The sequence below is a fragment of the Parasteatoda tepidariorum genome, chromosome 2 (genome assembly GCF_043381705.1).
Source record: "Parasteatoda tepidariorum isolate YZ-2023 chromosome 2, CAS_Ptep_4.0, whole genome shotgun sequence".
Lineage (NCBI taxonomy): Eukaryota > Metazoa > Arthropoda > Arachnida > Araneae > Theridiidae > Parasteatoda > Parasteatoda tepidariorum.
Genome location: NC_092205.1, coordinates 91,684,876 through 91,707,792, shown reverse-complemented (window position 1 = coordinate 91,707,792; position 22,917 = coordinate 91,684,876). Strand labels below are relative to the sequence as shown.

At 30.4% G+C, this 22,917-nt stretch overlaps 1 protein-coding gene across 1 annotated transcript in view; it reads right to left on the bottom strand.

The window, feature by feature from the left end:
• Positions 1 to 1,917: 1,917 nt before the first annotated feature.
• The window catches only part of LOC107439709 (fatty acid synthase), a 40,595-nt gene continuing 19,595 nt past the window's right edge, over positions 1,918 to 22,917 (bottom strand). Inside the window, exons 15-28 of the mRNA XM_071177918.1 lie at positions 21,524 to 22,910; positions 20,374 to 20,519; positions 18,904 to 19,107; positions 17,362 to 17,691; positions 15,916 to 16,035; positions 14,845 to 14,967; positions 14,020 to 14,252; positions 11,371 to 11,721; positions 10,331 to 10,574; positions 8,290 to 8,529; positions 6,923 to 7,389; positions 5,199 to 5,474; positions 4,008 to 4,259; positions 1,918 to 2,310 (exon numbers count right to left, since the gene is read on the bottom strand). Coding sequence (XP_071034019.1) covers positions 2,200 to 2,310; positions 4,008 to 4,259; positions 5,199 to 5,474; positions 6,923 to 7,389; positions 8,290 to 8,529; positions 10,331 to 10,574; positions 11,371 to 11,721; positions 14,020 to 14,252; positions 14,845 to 14,967; positions 15,916 to 16,035; positions 17,362 to 17,691; positions 18,904 to 19,107; positions 20,374 to 20,519; positions 21,524 to 22,910 — 4,484 coding nt within the window. The 3' untranslated portion in view covers positions 1,918 to 2,199. The remainder of the gene's footprint in view (positions 2,311 to 4,007; positions 4,260 to 5,198; positions 5,475 to 6,922; positions 7,390 to 8,289; positions 8,530 to 10,330; positions 10,575 to 11,370; positions 11,722 to 14,019; positions 14,253 to 14,844; positions 14,968 to 15,915; positions 16,036 to 17,361; positions 17,692 to 18,903; positions 19,108 to 20,373; positions 20,520 to 21,523; positions 22,911 to 22,917) is intronic.

Here is a 22,917-nt window from a genome sequence, read left to right as displayed (position 1 = left end):
CTAAAAAAGTTTTTCTGACGAAACTTTTTTAAAAAGTTCTGTGTCATAATGTAAACACTGATAAAAAAGTTAATTAAAAAAAGCAAAAGATAAATTTAAAAAAATTGTTTTTAGTTCTTAAAATATAATTTTAAAGTTGAAAATCATAATTACCTGTCTGTCTTACCGTTCAAGGAAAAAGTGACAGTAAAAGTATTAAGTCTATTAGAAATGTCCGTTAAAATGATGCGTTATAATAAAAACAGAAACCAGCAAAACAAAATTATTCTCAATTCCTAAACAAAAAGTGTTCCAAAAGCATGGAGATTGACTTGCCAGAATATATATATATATTTTGTTTTTAAAGAAAAAATCAGCATTATTCTAGTTTCAATTCTTCAAATTTTTTTTCTTTCATTCGTCTTTCAGAACAGTGATGTGCAAGTTTTAGAACTTATAATGTATAGTAAAAAATACTCTCTTATTAATTACTCTTTATTAAATCATTTCTAATCCCCTCCCCCCCCCCCCCAAAAAAAAAACCTTNCCCAAAAAAAAAACTTGTAGAAAAGTAATTTGCCGAATATTCGTTACATCTTGCATCCTTAATTTTCTCCGCATCTATCTTGATTTTTTTTTTAAATTAATGTTGCACTAAGACATTAAAAATTTCAAAAATAAAGAACAAAATCATGCTAAGTTGTTAAAATATATTCATTCTAATTAGTTTTTCAAGATGATATATTTTATTTTATCACCGTCGTTGAACAGCCAACCCATTTTTTACTTCCTACTAATGTTCAATTCCGTACCCTTGTAATTTTGAAGTCAATCCAAAAGACAAGGGAACTCCTGGATCTAGTATTGGGAGAAATTTGTTTTCCTTTTTTTTATAAAAAAAAAATGTCAAATAATAATTTAAGCCCCGAATTGAAACTAAAAAAAACTATTCAAAAGTATTTCCTAATATTTTATTTAAACTGTAAATTAATGTTTTCCAATAAACAATTCAGAAATAACTTCTTTCGTTCCTTAAAATATGCTCCACATAACTCCACTCAGTGTGTGAATAAGCACACAATGCATAAAATTTATTTCAGTGTATGTGAAAGAGTCATTTTCTCTTTGCTTGTCTGTAATTAAAAAAAGTTTTCAGTTAAACTCATGTCCATTTGTCTAAAAATGCTTCACTAATGCTAAAACGACAATAAAAGTTCACAAATTTCATTTAAAATAGTTCATTAACATTTTAAATAAATAGTTATACCTTTTATTTATTTAATTAGCTTTAAATTTTTTTGAAAATTATTTAAATTTTAATTATCAATGGTTATAAATGGTTACCATCGAAATTATTTTTAAATGTATATCTTTTAAAATGCTCAATTTGTTGTATGTGAAATTTTTGTACATGCATCGATTTTATACAGTATGACATGTTATAGGTGCGCAAAATATTTATGTGTCTCCAGGGGTCATGCTTATCATTAAGACAGCCCTTTTATCAACTGAAGTGTAGATTTTCAGAGAGAAAATTGCTTTATGTAACTAAATTAAATATTGTAACTCTAAACATAATTGTCTAAAGTAAGACTTTTTTTTTACTCCATTTTTCATAAAACCTGCTTTTGGAAAGTTGGTAACATTATGTCGCCGAAGTTTTATTATATGTAATGGACTGGAATTTTAGAAGACCAAAAGGTTAAATTGTTCTAAAAAAATTAGAAACAATTTGGTTTTAATGCCATTTTACTCCATTTGGCCCTAATACATTTTAAAATTTGCTCCAGAATTTTAGAAATTATTTCTGAAGTATATGTTTTTAGCACACATTGTTTTTGAAATCCTGTACTCTTTTACTATCTATTCTTAACTTCATTATACTAACTTAAATATTATCAATAGGGCTTTCTTCAAAGGAACAATTAAGAAAAGATACAATTTTAAAAATAACACTTTATTCATAGAAATTAGAGAAATAATAAAAATACAACACACTTTCAAGTCTGTACAAATTATAAATACATCTTATTTATAATGGGAATCTTTTGTAATAACGAAAAAACATAACAATGATTTGAAAACTATAATACAAATTTGTTACAGAAGAAAACAAATGCATGAAATTAATTTGTCCCGCAAACATTTCAGGGATTTAAATAAGCTGCATTTTTTTTAAAAAATATTTAAAATACAAAGAATTCAGTCTCTTTTAAAAGCTCAATCTCCACTGTTAAACGTTTTGCTCAACAAGTCTGAAATTTCCCTCGTTTCAATAAAAGTTTGATGTGTTCCTTTTATCGCATGAACAGATATTTTTCCATCACAAACCTAAAATAGAATCATAATATTTAGTAAATATAGGTGATATAAATTACCTATTGTATTTGAAATATTTAAAAATATACTTATGCAAAAATGGTGTACTGTATTAAGAAAATACGTAGTACTAATTATTATATAGTGTCATTAAAAAAAATCATAATAAATTTTTCTAAAAAACTGATAATTTGGTATTTCAAAGAATAATTAGACATGGTGAAATTAACTAATAAATAAATCTATTTAACTGAAACAATGTTTTATACAATTATTTCTTGGTAATAAGGATATTTTGCTAACTGAAGAACAACGTGTTTTGCTTTTTTAACAAATGATCAAAATTTTTTGTTGTCCTGACAGAGCAAAAAATGTAAACAATTTGACCATCCATACACGATTGTATTTTCAGCTGCATAGTGCCAAAAAAAAATTTCAAACTTTAAAGGTGTACATATATTTTATCAATCTGTTTGCAAGTTGTGACAGCCACCTCAGTTCTGTATGGTGAATGATAATATTCACATAGTATTGTTGAAAAGTGTTTCTACTTCATGGACAAACATTTTTTTTCCTAATTAAAGCATGTCTGTAAAAAACAATTAACTGTGATTCTTTAATTTTTATTTTATTATACACTCCAACTGTTTAACTTTTAATTTTAAAATTATTTTTGGAATTATTATTTTTTGCTTTAAGTTTGTTTTATTTTATTTTATATACAGCTTTGAACAGCTGACCCAATTTTGAGTTAATGAATATCAATGTTCAACTCTATGGCCTTATAATTTTGCACCCAACGCAGAAGACAGCGAAACTCCTGGATCAAATATTGGGACAAACTAGCCATCTTCATGGAATTTTTAACTAACCAGCATTTGCGTTAGATGGTGAGGAAAACAGCCAACAATTGGCCCAATGGCAAGGGGATTCAAACCCATGATCCGTCTACCGCAACGCCAGAACTGCGGTCTGTGCGACATGTGAGCAAAATTTTTCTCAACCAGCCACCGCTGGAATTCGAACCTCATTTGGAGGCAAATGCTCTATCTTCTGATCCACTGCAGTTTGTTACAGATCTTTTGGTCAAGATTGGTGACCACACTTTTGAATAGCCTAGACATAGGACAAATACATTTTATCCATTCTTGCTCTCGGCCAATAATGATGTCTACAATATCAATGTTCATGGAGCTTTTCAAAATGTTTTATTTTCCAATGATATTCAATAGAGGAAGCGTTTAAACAAATGCATACCTGCCAAGTCTCCTGTTTTTTAACAAAGATTCCTGTATTTTATAACTATCTCCTGTTTACCCATATATTCTCAAATTTCTCCGTATTAGTCGAATAAATTAAAAATAAAAAAAAGAAATTGGCAATAAAATATCCGCTGATGGCAAAAATACTTCTCTTATTCCTCAACAGATGGTGCTACTGCCTGTACTGCAGTATGTTGAGTGTCTATAGTTTAAGTAATTATAAATAATGATTTAAAAAAATCTTTAGATTAAGATCAATATTTTTTAACCTATTTTTTACTTCGCTAAATGTAAGTGCTTATATTATTTCCAATTTTGAGTTTCTTTTTTTCCTGATGTATCAAAACTTTACTCGTAACCTAAAATATTTTGCTAGTAAAATCTCCGTTATTTTATTTCTCCAATGTTGGCAGGTATTCAAATACAAGGCCATAAAAATCCACTTACTTTTTCGAGATCATAGGCGTCTGAGAATGTTTTAGTCAAATTGACACTGTCTGCAGCTTTGATGAGAGTAATGTCCCTGTTCAACCTGTATTGAGGAGTGTATTGCAGTGACAAGACCAACTTCTTGTAGTAGAGATCAAATGCTGTCATGAGTTCTTCCACTTTTAGACTAGGGTGTGCGGCTGAGATTTTCAGCGCTACATTTTGTACACGCTCAGTGAAGCTGGGAAGTTTCACTAACTCATCTTTAAGCTGCAAAAAAAAAATTGTTTTTATGTTACAACATTGTTCATAGCCAAATCTTTTAACAAAAAATAAGCACTATATACATTAACAAAATACAAAATAATTTTCAAAGACTTTACATGATCATGATAAAATAACTAGTTTCTGACAAAGAACACTGTTTTTGATCATATTAGCCACCATAAAAAGATCAAGAGATTTTTCCGTTCGGTTTCAGAGGGTGGAAAATGAAGCAGAGTTGCACATAAGAGAGAAAGAATCTCACAGCGAGTTTACGCACACTCAGATCAGCGAATATTTCCTCAAACATGTAAAAAAAAAAACATGTTGCTGCTTTCATACGCTGGGAACCGACGGTGAGCTGAAATGCCTTGTGGTTGAATGAACATTAAATAGAACAATGTGAAAACCACGCTTTTCAATAATACATGGCGAAAATCAATATGGTAAAGAAAAAAATCTCATTTTTTAAAAGGTAAATTTATGTACTTTTATGCAGTACTTTTTAAAAATACCCTATAAAAAAGGCACCTTTAAAACACGAAAATAAGCACTTTTTAGAAACGCTACGCGCCATGTACAATAAATACTAAATGAGGCAGTTAGTTGACTCTTTTTAATTCAAAAACTTTACAAATAGAAACTGAGTGACGCTTCCCGATTACAACGAAATGCACAGCAGCAAGGAAAATTGGAAGTTTTATTGAGTAGCATATTTGTTACATTGTTTGATCCATTTGACAAAAAACTGAACATTCGTTTTCTCGACTAAAAACTATGCTTAATAAAACTAAAACATATATATGTAATCATCTTTCTAATTAAATGAAATCAGCTTTGTTCCCTCTGTGTTACAGATAGCTACATTGCGAACATTAAAATAATTTATATTTCTGCTCATTGAAAAAATAATAATAACTAGGTGTTAATAATCAGGTGACTTACCTCACTTATCTTAATATCAATAAATTGTAATGCAAAAGAGCAGAGTGCTTGTGCTTCTCCCATGGTCTCAGCATTTTCTAGGAAACGAGCTTTGTGGTCTTTCGTATAGGTTGTCACTAGTGCAGGAGATCCATCAAGCATGGTCACACTTAGAACTTTAGGGTGCAGCTGCTTACCATTACGTTCTGCCTGAACCGCCATCTCGAAAGCGACGGAGGCACCAAAAGAGTATCCGGCAAGGTTGATGGTTTTACCGACCTTTGCTGCATCAATTTTCTGTAAATTAAAAGCTATTAGAAATGCATTATATGTAATATTATAACTTCATTAAAAGAAAAAACCCTCAAGTCATTTACTCAATTTTGTAAAATCTATTTAAGTCTTTTTCATAGTATTAGTACTATACTGTTTTTATAGTAATATTTAATCATATTGTGCTTTTTTCAATCATTAGAACAAGAGAACATTACAATAAGTAAGTACCAACTGTTCTGGAGTTTCCAGTTGTTTTTGTTTCTTTAAGTTAAGAATGGAAAATGCCCCCACAAAATTTATATATAATGTGCATATATTTTACAAGACTTATTGTTGTTTGATATATGTAATATTACTAGACAGTAAAGTGAAATTAAAATCGAAAATTAATTTTAAGAAATATGCTATTTCAATTAAATGGATAAGTTTGATAAAATCTTTTTAGATTCCTAGATTTTTGACAGATACTTAATTTTTCTTAATTAGTTCAGAAATCTTTAATTTTTGTTATTGTGAAATTTTTTTGACCTATGCATTATTGAGGAATATATTATACCTACCTAAACTAAATGAATATTATATATTTACAAATAAAATGAACATTATAATTTTCTTAATTTATGTCCTATTAAAAAATACCAGTTGCAATAAAAAAATTTACAGTTCATTTAAATTTGTGATTTCTAATATAATGTACAGTTTCTGTTATTACTTATTTCTCTACATGGATGATTAAAAAAAAACCTGTGACTTTTTTTGTAGAACTTGTTTTTATACTTTTTTTTAATATTCTTTATTTTTAGCATAACGTTTTCATAAAATCTATTGGAGTTTTCATTTTCTTGTTAATAGCTGCGCACTATTCTTACATTATTTTGATCAGGAAAATAAATTAAATTTTTTCTATTCAAATAAAATGATAAAAGTACTAATTATAAAAAGTAGGTTGACTCAAAATTTTAAAAAATTATTTGAATGACAACTCTATGTTTTCGAATCATATCATTTTCTTGTTCCAAGTATGATTAGTTATTGTTTGTATCAAATTGTTAAAACTATATTAATACATGGTTGCCACTCAAATCTGGAAAAAAATTCCCTGTGTTTTCCCTGTACAGATTATACACAATATATTAAGAAGAAACACAACAACTACTGTTCTCTTGCTTCAGCTATGTTGAGCTAACTATACTAATTTTAATTGCTGGAAAAATTTAGAGAAAAAAAAGAACAACTGAACATGTTTAAACAATGCTATAATAACTGAAATAGTTTAATGTAGTTGAAATATTCTTAAATATCCCTTAAATTACCCACTGAGAGGTCACCATTTATTAAAAGAAGAAAATACAAAACAAAATTCCCTGCATTTTCCCTGTTATTTTTAGGTTATTTTTAAATTTCCCTGTATTTTCTAAGTTTTTCCCTGTGGAGTGGCAACCCTGTAATAAAACTATGTATGATCTTACCTTCCAGTACCAAGCCGCCAAATTTTCGATGCAATCGGACGGAGCTTCCGGAGTGCACTGAACACCATAAACAGGGCATTTCAGGTTTTTCGACAAAGATTTCAGCATGTCTGTCGTACCTTCAATTGGATGAATGACTATCAATGGAACTCCACTTTTGACTGAATTCAGTGGAACTATGGTCGAAGATGGAACGAGCTGCTTCTTAACGTCCCAGGAGAATTGCAAGAAAGCATTAAAATCATCATCGGCAGTTGTTTTCTCGGTGGGTTTCTGAGTTTCTGAGCTGTCTGCACCTCCTTCCAACTCTTTCAAGTCTTTGATCTTCAACTGTCTAAGCTCGGGCACGGTGAGGACGAGATCGAAATCTCGCTCGAGGAACTGCTTCACTTCTACCCCCATCAGAGAATCCATTCCGAGCTCACCGAGTGATTGTTCAGGATTAATTGAGGACATGTCCTTGATACCTATTCAATAAATGCAATACTCATAAACAAAGTGAAATATTCATCAAAATTGGTTTAAAACTTAAAGGCGAATTAAGCAAAGTAATGCAGTGCTTAGGTAAAAACGCATACAAATTAATGGATGTTGTTTTCAATATAAATGTAAACAACAACAATCTCGAGTTCTTGACTTGTTCTACTTCTAGTTAGAAAGTATACAGCTGCTTACTATGGCTTATTCTGCGAGGTGATATTTTCAAACAGCTAATTTTGTTTTTAAAAAAAATGATGTAATTTCTGAGCTCAAATCTAATGTATTTCATAAGATATTAAGTAATTATGGTGAATTTGAAATGAAAATTTGTTTCAGTTATTTATAGATGTATTGTTAAAAAATTTGACATGGTTGCTAGATTTAGAAAGAACTTGCTTTTTTGGCAGTTCTGATTTGGACTCTTTTTACTTTTTTATTGCTGTTCTTATTGCAGGTTGTGCACCATCATATGCTAGTGTTAGCATATTGTTGGAGCAGCGAGATTAAGTTCAGTTTACAAATTATCATTTAGGTTTAAATTTCAAAGCTGGTATATTTTTGACAAGGTAAGAAGTGTTTTATAACAATTCTTTTTTTACACATGATTCTCACGTCTTCAAATGACAATTTTTTATAAGCAAAAATAATAAATCGTGTAACAAATACACATATACAAGAAATAATTAAGGGAGTCTAGTCTCAAAACAGAATGATTACGTTGTGAGTCAATTGGCTTTAAAATACACCAAAAAGATCAACCCATATGGTATGCTCGCAGCGCACCCTAGTGTCGAAAAATAATACTTCTCACTCACAATGCCTGTATTATGATAAGAACAAATGTCTGTTTTTGTGTTAATTAAATGAGTAAAATTGTTGAAGCATACCAAATATGTTAGCCACTGTCGAGAGTACGTTGTGCTTTGATGATTTCTGTGAGGTGGTTTCGGATGGTTGATAGGGTACAAAGCTGGAAACGACTGGATGCGACTGCTGCAAAAATTTGTCCAAAACAGAGAGGCAGGAGTGAATTCGTTGAGGGACGGTGCCTCCAATCACAACATCAGAACCAACTGTATCTTGAATGACACCCACATCACCAATGGCACCCCACTGTATGGCAAGACCTACAAACAAAAAAGTTATTTTTAAATACAAGGGTGATTATAAATAATATGCTGTTAGGAAAGTAATGCACAAGCATCAGATTATAGTTTAAGGGGCATCATTCTGAGATATTGCACTCTGCCCAAAATGCAGTGAAATTAGATTGACTACTGTGTGTGTTTTCAGTTCATTGCAGAAAATTTTATATAAATCATTGCACAAATAATTCAAAATAGTTTTCAAAATCAATTAAATAAACATTGTTTTGTATTATATGACTACTTAAAACTTTAATGATTAAAAAATTATTGTTTTTATTTTAAGAAGGTGTTTGTTTAGCAGTCCAGCTTTAATATATATATATATATTGTGTTTTCTTTTGTATCTAGTACCTGTGGCAATGCAATTTGATTATATTAGACATCTTATGATCATTTTATAGTACTATTACCAGGGTTTGCAAGCCCATATGGGCTTTTTTGTGAAAAAAAGCAAATTTTGCTTGGGTTTAAGTGGATTTACTCAGGTTTTTTACATGAAAAGATCCTAATTTTGCCCGAAAATAGGTGAGGTTTTTTCAAATATAGTCTACTTGCATACTTAAATACATTCATGAAATGAAAAGCACATATTTTTTTGTAGCATATGGTTAGTTTATTTTATTTTATAGCATACGTTGAACAGCCGACCCAATTTTATGGGTTTATGACTACTAATGTTCAACTCTGTAGCCTTGTAATTTCAAACCCAATCCAGAACACAAGGGAACTCCTGGATCAAGTATTGGAAGAAATTTGCCTTTGTGGAGGATTTTTTGATGAAACTAACCTACATTTGCGTTACACGGAGTGGAAAACCTCCCACGGTTAGCCTGACAGCAAAGGGACTCTAACCCATGATCTGTCTATCACTGAGGACATTTCACATCCTGGTATGTTTATTTGTATTTCTCTGTGTATGAATTCTTTATATGTGTAAAATGTACAAAAATGTATCAATTTTTGAGATATTTTCACAGCGTGATTAGTCGGCAAATGGATTTTAAACTTACACATTTAAAAAAAATAAACATGTAGAGGTTTATCCGGGGGAGCCCTCAAGTTACATCCTACAAGTTGGCCCCACTCAGTAAATTTTTTTTTTTTTTAGTTTTCCACGAGTTCTTGTTCGGCAGTTGCCAAGGCTTGGCGATTATTCTGCTGATGATGATGATACAGAAATCTCCACTTTACTTTTGAAATTTATGAAAAAAGATTATAAGTTTTAGACATTTGTTTCCTGAACATTTTAAGTACATAATTTAGGATTTTAATAAATATGTAGAAATGCTCATTAAATTTAATTGATAATTATGTAGGAATCTATTTTTTTTATTGAAATAGTTAAACAAATCAGAAACTAGCTTTGCTTTTCAGTCCCTAAGTGGTTTACAATCTAAAGGGTTTAAAGTGGTTTACAATCTAAATAAATTATGTAATAAGTATAATGTTCATATACTTTTGTATAAAGGTTACAAATTTAAATTTATAAAACAATAAGTTGATAATTTCAAAGAACAATTTGGTTTGATAATTTCAAAGAAAATTAATTAGAAATAACAAAATGTGAAAAGCCCACTTGGTGGGTATAAGATTGGATTTTTTAAATGGCCCAATCTAAAAAAAAAACTTGCTGCATTTTTCTGCACTCAGCCCACCTTGAGGAAACCTGCATTAATTAAATTTTTTTGTTTTTGAGAATTGCAACTAAGCTAACATTAAAATTTTTATTCAAATTTTATAAAAAAATATTTTTTTTTTTTTTGAAGTAAAAGAATATTACCAGGTAATCCTTGTTTGCAGCGCTCCTCACATATTCTCTCCATAGCAGAATTGGCAAATCCATAGTTACTCTGCCCAGCATTGCCTCGACCACAACTGACTGATGAGAAACAAACAAACCATTCCAATTCGGGGCACAGTTTACGGGATATTTGGTCTAGGTTCAGAGTGGATTGGATCTTTGATTCACCCACTTCTACGAAATTTTTTACTGTTTGATTTTCCATAAATGCATCCCTTAATACCTGAAATTAAACAATGCATAAACATTTGTATTAAGAAATAAATTAATAACACTGTAAAACTTAGTAACTCAAAAGTATCATTTAAAATTTTTTTAAAAAACCATTTTGTATTATATTTTGTTTTGTTTTGTAAAATATTTTGTTAGAAAACAGGTAATATATCTTGATTTATTTACTGCTTAGAAAAATAAATTTGAACTAATAATAATTAAAGTATGTAAATTTATAAAATTTTACTATGCCGTCATATAAATATCATTTAAAGTAATTATCCATTAAAAATACATTTAATGGTTCGTTGAAAATCTAATAAGGTTGTTAACGCTCATAAGGCTGATTTGCTGATTCATAGAACTTTCTTTATGAAAGATTAAAACTTCCGAGTTAAGCAACAACAAAAAATATTTTTTTCTATTACAATTCAAAAACAAAATATTTAATCCACATCTATTTCATTAAAGTACAAACATCCATCCATATTCATTAACTCGGATAAACGTCTAAAAAATTATCTTTTTTATTCTTCCAAATTTCTGCTTTATTTCACTACTGCTAGAAAAAAATATTTCACTCAAATCTTAAATGTTAAAAGGTATGTAATAAAAAAGAAAAAAATGCATTAAAAAAGTTAAACTCATCATATCTCGAGATCATTAAGATTGAAAGAGTTGAAAATCATTCTGTTTTTAAATTGATATTAAGAGGTCGGAAAAGCTTTTAATTAACAGACGAAATAAAAAATGTCATTTAATTTCCATCAACTATGTATTTTAAATGTTATTTTTGAAAAACTTACCAAAGCTAAATTGAAAATTCCACCAACTACACCGTGTTCAGCTGCCATCTTCAGCAATGATTGTGTTTCTTTTTGGTTGGCAACATTCAGTTTTGATACTACTATGTTCACGCCGTCCTGTTTCCATCTCTGCACGCATAATTGTTGGTAACCAGTTTTCACACCAGATCTTGATGTTAAAATTATAGTGCGTGCTCCTCTTTCAACTAACCACTGGCTGAGTTCTAAGCCAAAACCTCCTAATCCACCAATAATAACATATGATTTCTTAGGGTTGCACATTGTTCGATTTAATGCTGTTAATTTAACAGATGTAGGAATTGCTTGTTTCTCTAATTCTTCTTCTCTTATCTAAAAATGTAAATGATAATTGTAAAAAAAAGCATTTAAACATAATTTTTACAATTAAATACAAAATCATATGAACACAAAACAACTGAATAGATGGTGTTTTCAATATAAATGTAAACGTCAATCTCGAGATCTTGACCTGCTCGACTTCCTGTTAAAAGTATACAGCTGCTTACTACAGCTTAATCTGCAAGGCGATATTTTCAAACTAATAATTTTGTTTTTAACAGAAGAAATAAATCATATAATTGTTAAGCTGGAACTTGCTGTATTTCATAAGATATTAATAATATCAAGTAATTCTGGTGAGTTTGAAGTGAAAATATTTTTTAGTTATATAGAGATGTATTGTTAAAAAAAGGTGACATGGTTGCTAGATTTAGAAAGAACTCGTTTTTTTGGCAGTCCCAATTTGGCCTCTTTTTACTTGTTTCTTCTGTTTGTTCTTGGTGCAAGCCATGCACTATCATACGTTAGTGTTAGTATATTGTTATAGCAATGAGATTAAGTTCATTTTACAAATTATCATTTAGGTTTATATTTCGAAGTTGGTTTATTGTAGACAAGGTAAGAAGTGTTTTATATAACAATAATTCTTTTTTCAAAAGACAATACTTATGTCCTGAAACGACAGGTCTTCAAAGGGCAATTCTTATAACGATTCTTCTTTTAAACACATAATAAATCAGGTAACAAATACATGTATACAAGAAAAACTACTCAAAAGAGTTTCAAAACACAATGATCATGTTGCGAGCCAAATGGCTAAAAAACGCCAAAAACAGTAACCCGAAAGTATAGGCAGTCAAGAGCTTACAACCAGGGTTGGCAAGTTTTTGACACATGACGGTTTTTACCGGTTTATACCATGGTTTTTACCGTCATGTCAAAAACTGTCAAAAACCCATAGTTTTGATAAAATTGTATTTTAATTTTGAGTTTAACTGTTTATGATTTAAAATTAGTTCATTTTTGGGCAATAAAATTAGAAAAAAAGTTGTTAGAAGATAATTAAGAACAGATTTTTGCATTTTCCCAACATGATTATATCAAATCATACGATTTGAAGTAAAATATTAGGATACTAAACAAAATTTTCAACATTTCCAAGCATCATTTTGTTTGACATATTACATTACTGAAGAATGTCAAGNAATACACGTATACAAGAAAAACTACTCAAAAGAGTTTCAAAACACAATGATCATGTTGTGAGCCAAATGGTTAAAAAACGCCAAAAACAGTAACTCGAAAGTATAGGCAGTCAAGAGCTTACAACCAGGGTTGGCAAGTTTTTGACACATGACGGTTTTTACCGGTTTATACCATAGTTTTTACCGTCATGTCAAAAACCCATAGTTTTGATAAAATTGCATTTTAATTTTGAGTTTAACTGCTTATGATTTAAAATTAATTCATTTTTGGGCAATAAAATTAGAAAAAAAGTTGTTAGAAGATATTTAAGAACAGATTTTAGCATTTTCCTAACATGATTATATCAAATCATACGATTTGAAGTAAAATATTAGGATACTAAACAAAGTTTTCAACATTTCCAAGCATTATTTTGTTTGACATATTACATTACTGAAGAATGTCAAGTCATTCCTGATTTAGAGTTTGTTAGTAGTTACAAGTTTTGAAAGTTTTGTTTAGCTTATTTCTAATATTTAAGAAATGACAAATTTTAAATTCTTCTTTTTAGTTCTTGAATTTATTAATAGTTCCAAGTTTTTTTGTTTGTTTGTTTGTTTATTTCTAACAATTAAGAAGTGCAATATTTTGAATCCTTTGCAAATCAAGCTATAATGATAAAAGTTAAGTACATCACTATTTTCAATAAGTATGTTACAATATTTCTGTATGAATGTATATCCTTCTATAAGAATACGTATATATAGTTGCAAAATCATTTACAACATTCATTTATAAAGGCAATTAAGTGAAAATAATATATTGTCCGCTATATGCCATAAATTAAAGAAAACAGTAGGCTTTTAACGGTTTTTACCACTGTCATGGCAAAAACCCAACCCTGCTTACAACGCTCCTTAGTGTACAAAACACCATCCATTATAATGATGTTTTTACTGAATATTCTCAACATTTAACTCGTTTCTAATTTTGGAAGTATAAGTCATTATGTTTTTTATCTATAAAAGGAAAAATTCCACCATATCAACATAGATATCTGATACTCAGTTTCCTACTGTATAGAGAATACACATTTAGGATTAAAAATAATTTTTGTCATTCGCAGAACTGCTTAAAATCATTATAGGATCGTGCACAACTTACTTTTAAGACAACTTTTCCTATGTGTTTACCACTGGCCATGAATCGGAATGCCTGTTCTGCTTCCTCGTGATTGTAAAGAATTGAGTTGAGAGGTTTCACCGTTCCGTCAGCAATACCATCCTTTACTAGTTGGACAACTTGTTTCTTCACACGACCGCTATAACCAGTACTCTCAAACAGTGCATCTAATAGTATGCCGTGGAATGATATGTTCTTCAAAAAGATTGCCATTCCTAAAAATTAAAGTTTTTATTTATCATTTGCTCTTAAATATTAACAATTTGAAAATTAGATCATTTGTAACCTTACAGTACAAAAGCAATTTTACTAATATTATGCCAAATTTTGTGATTGCTTTAAGAATTTTTTTAATTTTCCTGTAACCATTATTGCTGCAGAACGTTCATTTTCAAAACTGCAATTGATAAAAACATATTTGAGATCTATGTTGACTAATGCCCGCCTTTCATCTTTGGCACTCATTTCTATTGAGTATGATCTATCAACTTCTTTAGATTTTTCTGTTTTAATCAGGGTGGGACTGTCCATAGACCTGAAAAGATGATCGCCCCCTGGTCTCCAGCTAAAGTGGTGGTCCTTCCTTGTTTATTTGCACAACCTTGTTTAACTGCACAACATAATACTGCAAAAATTTCCCCTGTTTTAAAAATTTTCACGCAAATTTCTCTATTTTTTTTAGCCTCAAACTAACTTGTAATCCTAGTCATAGTTCTTATAATGAACATTGTTAAATGTTATGCATTTAAATGCCCCCAACCAAAATAAAAATTAGGAACTTAGCCATAAATGAGACTTTCGATTTACCTAATGGACTGTTGTTTGATAAATCATATTTTCCTATTTCTAGAAAACGTCCATGTTGGGCAAGGCAATTTAATGTTGCTTTCAACTTTTCGTCTGCTAGTGAATTCAGAATGACATCAACACCTGAAAAAAGAAATATGAGTGTCTCACATAAATGCAGAAGACATTGCGGGCAAAAAAGAATTTTCAGTTTACAAACAAAAAGTCTTTAAACATTATTCTTATATATATGCATATATATATTCTACCATAACACTATGTCACCCTACTACACCTTTTAATTTATTTGAAATAAGCCTTTTATTAATGTTAAGTGGATTTAATTGAACAAGGCCTAAACCTCTCTGAAAGATAACCTAAATTATTATTGCTTATTTATTTTTTTTACTTAATAATTCTTTTTAAAATGTAAAGATTATTTTAATTGATTCATTTAACAAATTTCAGAATAAATCTTTTTATCTATAGCAGCTCAAAGTGTTGGTTTTGGTTTTAAAAGAGATTTTTCTTGTGGCTTCAGTATATGTATTAAATTAAAAAGTTATTGTGAATTTTATTATTAATAATTGTGAATAATTAATTGCAAACATGAGAATGGGCAAACTTTGTTTTAGAACTAAATTTATAAGTAAATTTAAAAGGTGATCTCACATTATAAGAAATACATTAATTTTATTTTTCTAATTTTTTAACTGACTGTTTTCCTCGACATTCCAATAATTCACCATCAATCGATTGAAACAAGTACAAAACTATCTATAAATCACATAAATACATTGAAATGCGGGTTGTTAACTAAACATTATTTTTCACAAAAAATGGGCAAATTCTTTGAAAACATTATAAATTAAAACTATAGAAACAATAATCTAAGCTTTCATATAAATATATATTAATTATATGATAATCATAATATAATATTTTAAATATATATATATTAATACATGTTCAATAAAAAGTTTTCAGAAGCAAATTTCATTTCAAAATTATTTTCACACTTAAATATTTGATTAAGTCAAGCTACTGCATATTTCAAATGCGATATAAAAATTTCTACTGTATTACTCTTACCTTCTCCGTTTGTTGCATTCAAAATATATTGTTCAAATGATGTGTCTCGTGAATTGCAGAAGTTTCTATCCTGTAGAGATGTAAAACGTTTTTTCAGATATTCTTTCTTTTCAGTCGAACCTAAAAGAAATCACATGAAAAGTTTGAAACAATATAGTATTCTTCCATTAAGTAAAAATCTATATTGGGTGTTTTTTAGAAATTGCTCTTCATACTTATTTATCAGGGGTCTGTCCAGACATTTTGTGAAAGGTCCTGTTTTTGTAACATTGTGAAAAAACTACTCATAATTTGTGAATATAAAATAAACGCTAAGTCACATTCTTTCAACTAGGGTCCCGCTTTTGTGAATTTGTGCAAATAGGGTTCTGTTATTGCAAAAATTGCTAAAAACCTTCTCAAGAAGTTTTTAAATTGTAAATAGATACAAGATCCTGCTCAACAATTGCTGCTACTAAATTAGAGATGCAACATACAAATATTTGGTATTTAGCCTATACTGATGATCAACACAAAATATTCATTTCGGGCGAATAATGGAAACAAAGAAACTCACATCTTTAATAATTTCAATTGACACATTTTAACTAACACAACTTAGTTATAAATCACTTTTAATGTGTTACACATTAAGTAAAGTTAAGCAATTCTTAAATTTACAATATTTTATTTAAAAAATTGCCAGAAATTAATTTTTAATAACATAATATTCTATTAATTAATTTTATGAAAATATAAATTGATCAATTATTTATTTACAAAAAAATATATGATTTAATATTAATAAGAATGCGCGGACGATGCTTGTAAAAGTAGAAATATTTTCTTAGAATACTACGTTTGGAATTTAAATTTGGGGAAACTTAGTTTGCCTTGAACCGCCTTTCTCNTTACTAGTTCATTGTGTTTACTAAATGTTGGTTTTCCAGCAAGCAAGGAAAATTTAAAAAATATGTGTTTTAAACATTAAAAAAGAATTTCATTAAACTTACGTTAATATAAATAAAGATTAGTAATTTTCTCTTGTGTGATAAATTTCAATGCATGAGATACAGAGGCCAACGTCACAATCAGGACAGTAGTACCGAGTTTCCTTCCTACATCTACGTGTACATCTATCTACAATTACCTTAAAAATTTCCTGGTACTGCCATCTGTGTAAAATGAGAAATAAAATTTTTTCCGGGCAAAAGTACTGAATTAGTTTTGTTCTTATTGGTGCGTTACTACTGAGCACTCCAGCCCGAGAATATAACGGGAGCGAGAAGTAGAGGGCGAAACCTCAGCCCGTCATTTTCACAGGAGCAAGAAGGAAGAGATTAAACAAATTAATATTCAAGTGAGAACAGGGTAGCCAAATCTTTCAACACTAAAAAATTATTTTTAAGCACTATACACATTACACTATATTTTGCCAACTTTGCTTTATAATTTGAAGGTACTTACCAACAGTTGTGAAAACTTCACACCCAAAGCTGAGAGCAATGGAAATGGCTGCCTGTCCTACACCCCCACTTCCTGAATGAATGAGTACTCTATCACCTTCTTTTAGATTTCCTCTAATGACCAGAGCATAATATGCAGTTGAATAAGCTACAGGAACTGTTGAAGCTTCTTCCAATGTCCATTCATCAGGTACATCCCATACGAAATCTGGATCGGCAGCCACAGTTGTTGCCAAACCTTTAGCTGGAACCAGACCCATGACTCGTTTTCCATTTGTTAAACGTCCAGAAAACTCCAAGCCAAGTATGCAGTCTTGTAAGACAAGATCACCTGGAAAAGAATTATATTGGTTTCAAGTTTTTTTTTAATCATTAATTAAGTTCAGTTACATGTGGAACATATTTGAAAATACAATAGTGTTGACATTTTGAAAGAAGCTTTTATTTTATCGCATCAAAAATGTGATGAATAATATGACTGATATTTTTGTTTTAAAAATGTATTATGTACTATTAAAAAAAAGAACTTACAGTCTTAACAAAATCGTCAAACCGAAAGCTTAGTAAAACTGAAGTCATTATTATTTATGCTGTATTTTTATTATTAATGCTGTTATTATACTAAGAATGGTAAAGGATAATTGTGCATTTATTCTGAAATATCATTGTGCACTAAAACATGAATTTAAGTATTTATTATTAATAGAAAAAAATCTAACTTATCTAAACTATTAGAAATAATATTCAACAAATTTATAAAACAGTTTTTAGAGATTATGTTAATGCAGTTTCTGGAGAATTATGCTTTATAGATCTTCTAATTTAATGCTAGTTTCATGCAAATAATAGATAATCGTTTGGCAAAGTTGGGTTCTCATTCTGCAAATTAAGAATTACTCCCCTCCTAATAATATGGATGTTTGACCATGTAAAGCTAAGCCCAGATATCTTTGGGGCTAAAATTCATCATAAGACTTCCAGGTTAGGTACTACTTCTAACTGATTTTTATACCTAAGCTTGCAAAAATGCACCATCCAATATTACTGTACTTGTAGTATTTTCAATATAACACGTTCTTCCAATCTAACTTTCAACGAAACAAATGACTTCAGAAGACTCCCCAAGCTTGCTATGATGATACCCAAAAAATAACAAACGGCGCTATTTTACACTAATATAGTAAAATAAGGGATAACACTCAAAACATGGCTAACCTTTCACTTTATTTATGTTGTGATATTAATCTTCTTCAATTTGTTTTAGGTTCACGACCTGTTAGAATTCATAAATTACAAAAAACTCTGATGAATGGTAAAATTACGAGTAAATTTAAACACAAATCGCAATAATAAAACTCTCTAGAATAGTAAGCCTGTTCACACATCGCCTCCATAACATAAGAGGTGAGATACACCGGAAGATTTTTAAATTTCTTTCGGTTTTAAGAAGCTAGTTATTATTTGCATTCCGTTTACCATCCATAAAATTGTGGTGCTAAATGTTTTTTTCTTTTCTTTAGTTAACATATGAACATGTATTTACCAGGAATAGCATCAGGAGGTAGCTTTCCACTTGCAAGCATGACGTCTCTGAAATTGAGAGGGGCATAATAAACTTGGCATAGAACACTGTGTTCTTCTGAAGGGCAGAAAAATTTCAGCGGTGCATCCACCCACACTAGGCTGGACAGGTCGCCCCGAGTTAAAACATTCAGGTATGCATGACTAGTTTCTTTCTTACTGTAATCTGAAATATCAGTACATTATTTAATAAAATGGCACATTTAAAATTAAATACCATGCATGTTAAAAAATTGACTTAAAAAGTGGAAAATTAAAAAATTACACAAATCATTAAAAATACATTGAAAACTGTTTTCAATTAACATATCAGCATGATTTTAATGAAATAATCATTATGGTTTTTTTAATTTTTGAAATAGGCACATAGATAACAATTTCCCAATCATTTTTAAAATGACTATTTCATCATGTTTTAAAAATATTTTCAAATTATTCGATGAGGTGCTGGGCTAATCACCGATGAGGTGATTATCCCAGATAGTATTATCACTCATTACAAACTGAATTCTTATTCGTGTATGTAAAAGACTAACAGAATTTTTCTCCTAAGTAACTAAATTTTTTTTTTTTCATTTCCAATGGCAGATTACAGAGAGTAACAGCATAATACATAAACATCGAATAAAAATAAGAACAGAAACAAAAGATGCTGCAACAAAGTCTATAAATCACAACATGTCTCTAGCTTCCCAATAGCATTCAGTGATAGAATTCTTGCAAAGTGCAGAGCTGCGGAGAAGGTGTGTGGAGTAATTAGTAACAGAGTAATAGGCACTGACCAACTCAAATATATTATTACACTTCGCAATATTAATACAATCTTATCTAATTCTTTTCCCTTTTATAACTATGCACCTAATGTTTAGGAATAAATATTTAGAGGTGGATAGATAATTTTATCTATTATTTCTCTATCTCAGAATTTTTTTATACTCATATAAAAAAGTTCTAATTTTAATTATGAAATATTTGCTTGGTTTACATATCAAATAAATCAATTGAAAATAATTATAACAGAAAAACGATTTTGTTTACTTCTAGGAAGTTAAAACGTCTTTTTCTAATTTATAAATAAAAAAAACTATGGAATTAAAGAAAAAAATTTATAACATGAAATGAATGATAAAATTTAAAATTCTTCAATTCAATAAAAAAATTTCATTTCTTTCTTTTATTTATCGAATGTAGGGAAAATACTTTTAGAACATAAATAGGAAGGAATATATATGTATGTTTATTTTTTATTATTTTTGAATATTAAAAATGGTATCCAACAAAAAGCATGAAAATTCGAATGACTGAAGCCATTCTCATAAAATATGTCACTGATATGCATATCACAAAATAAACCAATTAAAAAAGAAAATAGAGAATAAATGATAAAATTTATTGATTCACAAATCAAATCAAATATTCTAAGATCATTTACCTTCAGTCATTTTCAAATGGCGGTATGTCCCCCAAGATTCTTTTCTAAATATGTTCATAGTCAGATCCTTCTGTACTATATCATTATAAAATTTACTATCCACAGAGAAAGGAGGCACCTTATCACCTTTGCTTGTGAAGATACACCTAAATATATATAAATGTCCCTTAGTTTTTCTACATTAAAATCACCTTAGCAAAATAATTAGGATCAATATTCACAAATCTTGGCTCAATAAGGGTTCAAAGGCCCGATATTTCTCCAACATGGGCCCTACATAGAATTGTCCGATTCACTCGATATTTTACTGCCACTTAACAACCAATAGCAGCCCTATATAAAATTATCGTATTTGTCCCATATTTTATAATCATTATTCAGTCAATATAAAACCTATATAGAGCGATATTGACACTGCATAGGACCAATATTTTATTTTATTTTATAACCATCGTTGAACAGCCGACCCAATTTTAAGGGTTTACGACTACTAATGTTCAACTCTGTAGTCTTGTCATTTTTTAACCCAATCCAGAAGACAAGAGAGCTCCTGGATCAAGTATTGTGAGAAATTTGCCTTCATGGAGGACTTTCTGATGGAACTAACCCGCATTTGCGTTACATGGAAAGAAAGACCACAAGAACTTCCCACGGTTAGCCTGGCAGCAAAGGGACTCAAACAATGATCCGTCTACCACTGAGGATATTTTGCGTCAGCACTGTCGTCGGTGCAAGCCAGATGCGGAATTTGTATCGACTGGGATTCGAACCCGGTTAGCCTCATTGGAAGGCGAATGTTCTATCCCCTGAGCCATCACGGCTCATAGGACCAATATTTTATTTTATAACAGCCGTTGAACAGCCGACCCAATTTTATGGGTTTACGACTACTAATGTTCAACTCCGTAGCCTTGTAATGTATAGGGCCAATATTTAAAAAAAAAAATCTAGACATCCCAATATTGATCCCCCTTAGCCTTGTAATGTATAGGACCAATATTTAAAAAAATTTAGACACCCCAATATTGGTCCCTTGCAGCATGCTCATTTAGGATCCATATCGAGCCAATTTCGAACTTAAGTGGGGCCAAGATAAAATTGTTGCTAGGGCACACTCAACAAAATATCAAAATTCATATGGAATATTTACCTTATGCTAGAACCACCGGGCTCTTGCCTTAAGCAATTTACAAGTCCCACAAGTCCACTGCTCATGGATTCTTCACTAAGTAGCCAAATTCTCCTAGGTTCGTTTGCTGTTGAAGACTTCACTAATTCATCTTTCAATTGATCAACCCACTTTTCATACCTGCACTCAACAATCGGAATAACAACATCATTAAAACTGAGTTCTGGAACTTTCCTCAGCAAATAAGAGGTGGAGGTAAGTGAATCTGACTTTTTGCAGACAATTTTCAAATTTGATTCTTTGCAGATTTGCTCAAAGTTAGTTTCACTGTGAACTGGAACAACTGTCTCACCAACAGCCAAAAGAAACATCTCAGCCGGAATTAGTTTAGTCTTCAGTATCACTGCAATGAAACCATTATCTTTGAGAGTTAGTACTGCATTCTCAAGCACATTTTTAAGATCTTTCATTTGACAGTTTAGATATTTCATAACAAACAGATCGACATCTTTGAATGTAAATGCGGCATTTGTGTTCCACGACACTACATCACAGTTCTGGGGGAGAGTGTCTTTTTTTAGCAAGTCTGGTTTACTATGAGCTATGGCATAACTCACTTGTTGCATGCCAGGTGTTTGTAGTAGTTCTGTAAGTTTTGAGGTTAGCGCTATCGGACTGTCTCCAACCTCAGCTATTTTTAACTTCCTGGAAGTTGTATTCTCAAACACAATATCAAGCAATGTCCTCAATGTTTTTTCTCCGAGCATTGTCTCCGACAGGATATCCGCATCTCTTTCCGACAAATAATCGTTAACGCGATTTTTTACACGCTGGCTAAAGTCTCTATGGGTTGCCTCCTCACTCATAATATCACTGAGAGTCTTCAATAGAATTTCATTATCACCGAGAGTTTCAAGGTACTTTGAAACAACAGAGCCATCTATCTCTTTAAAACCATTGATTAAATCTGATATTTGATGTTTGGTTTTGTCAGATTTCTCGAGGATCGATTTGGCCACAGTCGAGCATATTCGGATGTAATGCTCCAAGGTTGTCTTGCTCGATTCTGATAAAGTTTGTGTCTCATCGTAAGGAACGAAACGGTATTCCTCGAGAATCGGGATTTGCTTTCCCTGGTGCTTTGGTGCAAAAGTAGCTTTTAAGTTTTTGAGTTCAACCCCTCCAGCCATGCAACACCTGGTGTTCTTCTCATGTAGGACGGGAACACCCTCCAAGTCGACGAGCGTTTTTTCTAGAATGCTGTTGTGTGCAATGGGATTAATTTTTATGCTTTGTATTCTCGTGGGAAGATAAAGAGCTCTCTTGGGTGATCCTAATATGGTGAATTGCAACATGGTATCCAAAAACACAATCCAGTCTCCAGTCCATTTAAGAAGACCATGATTTCCTGTAAA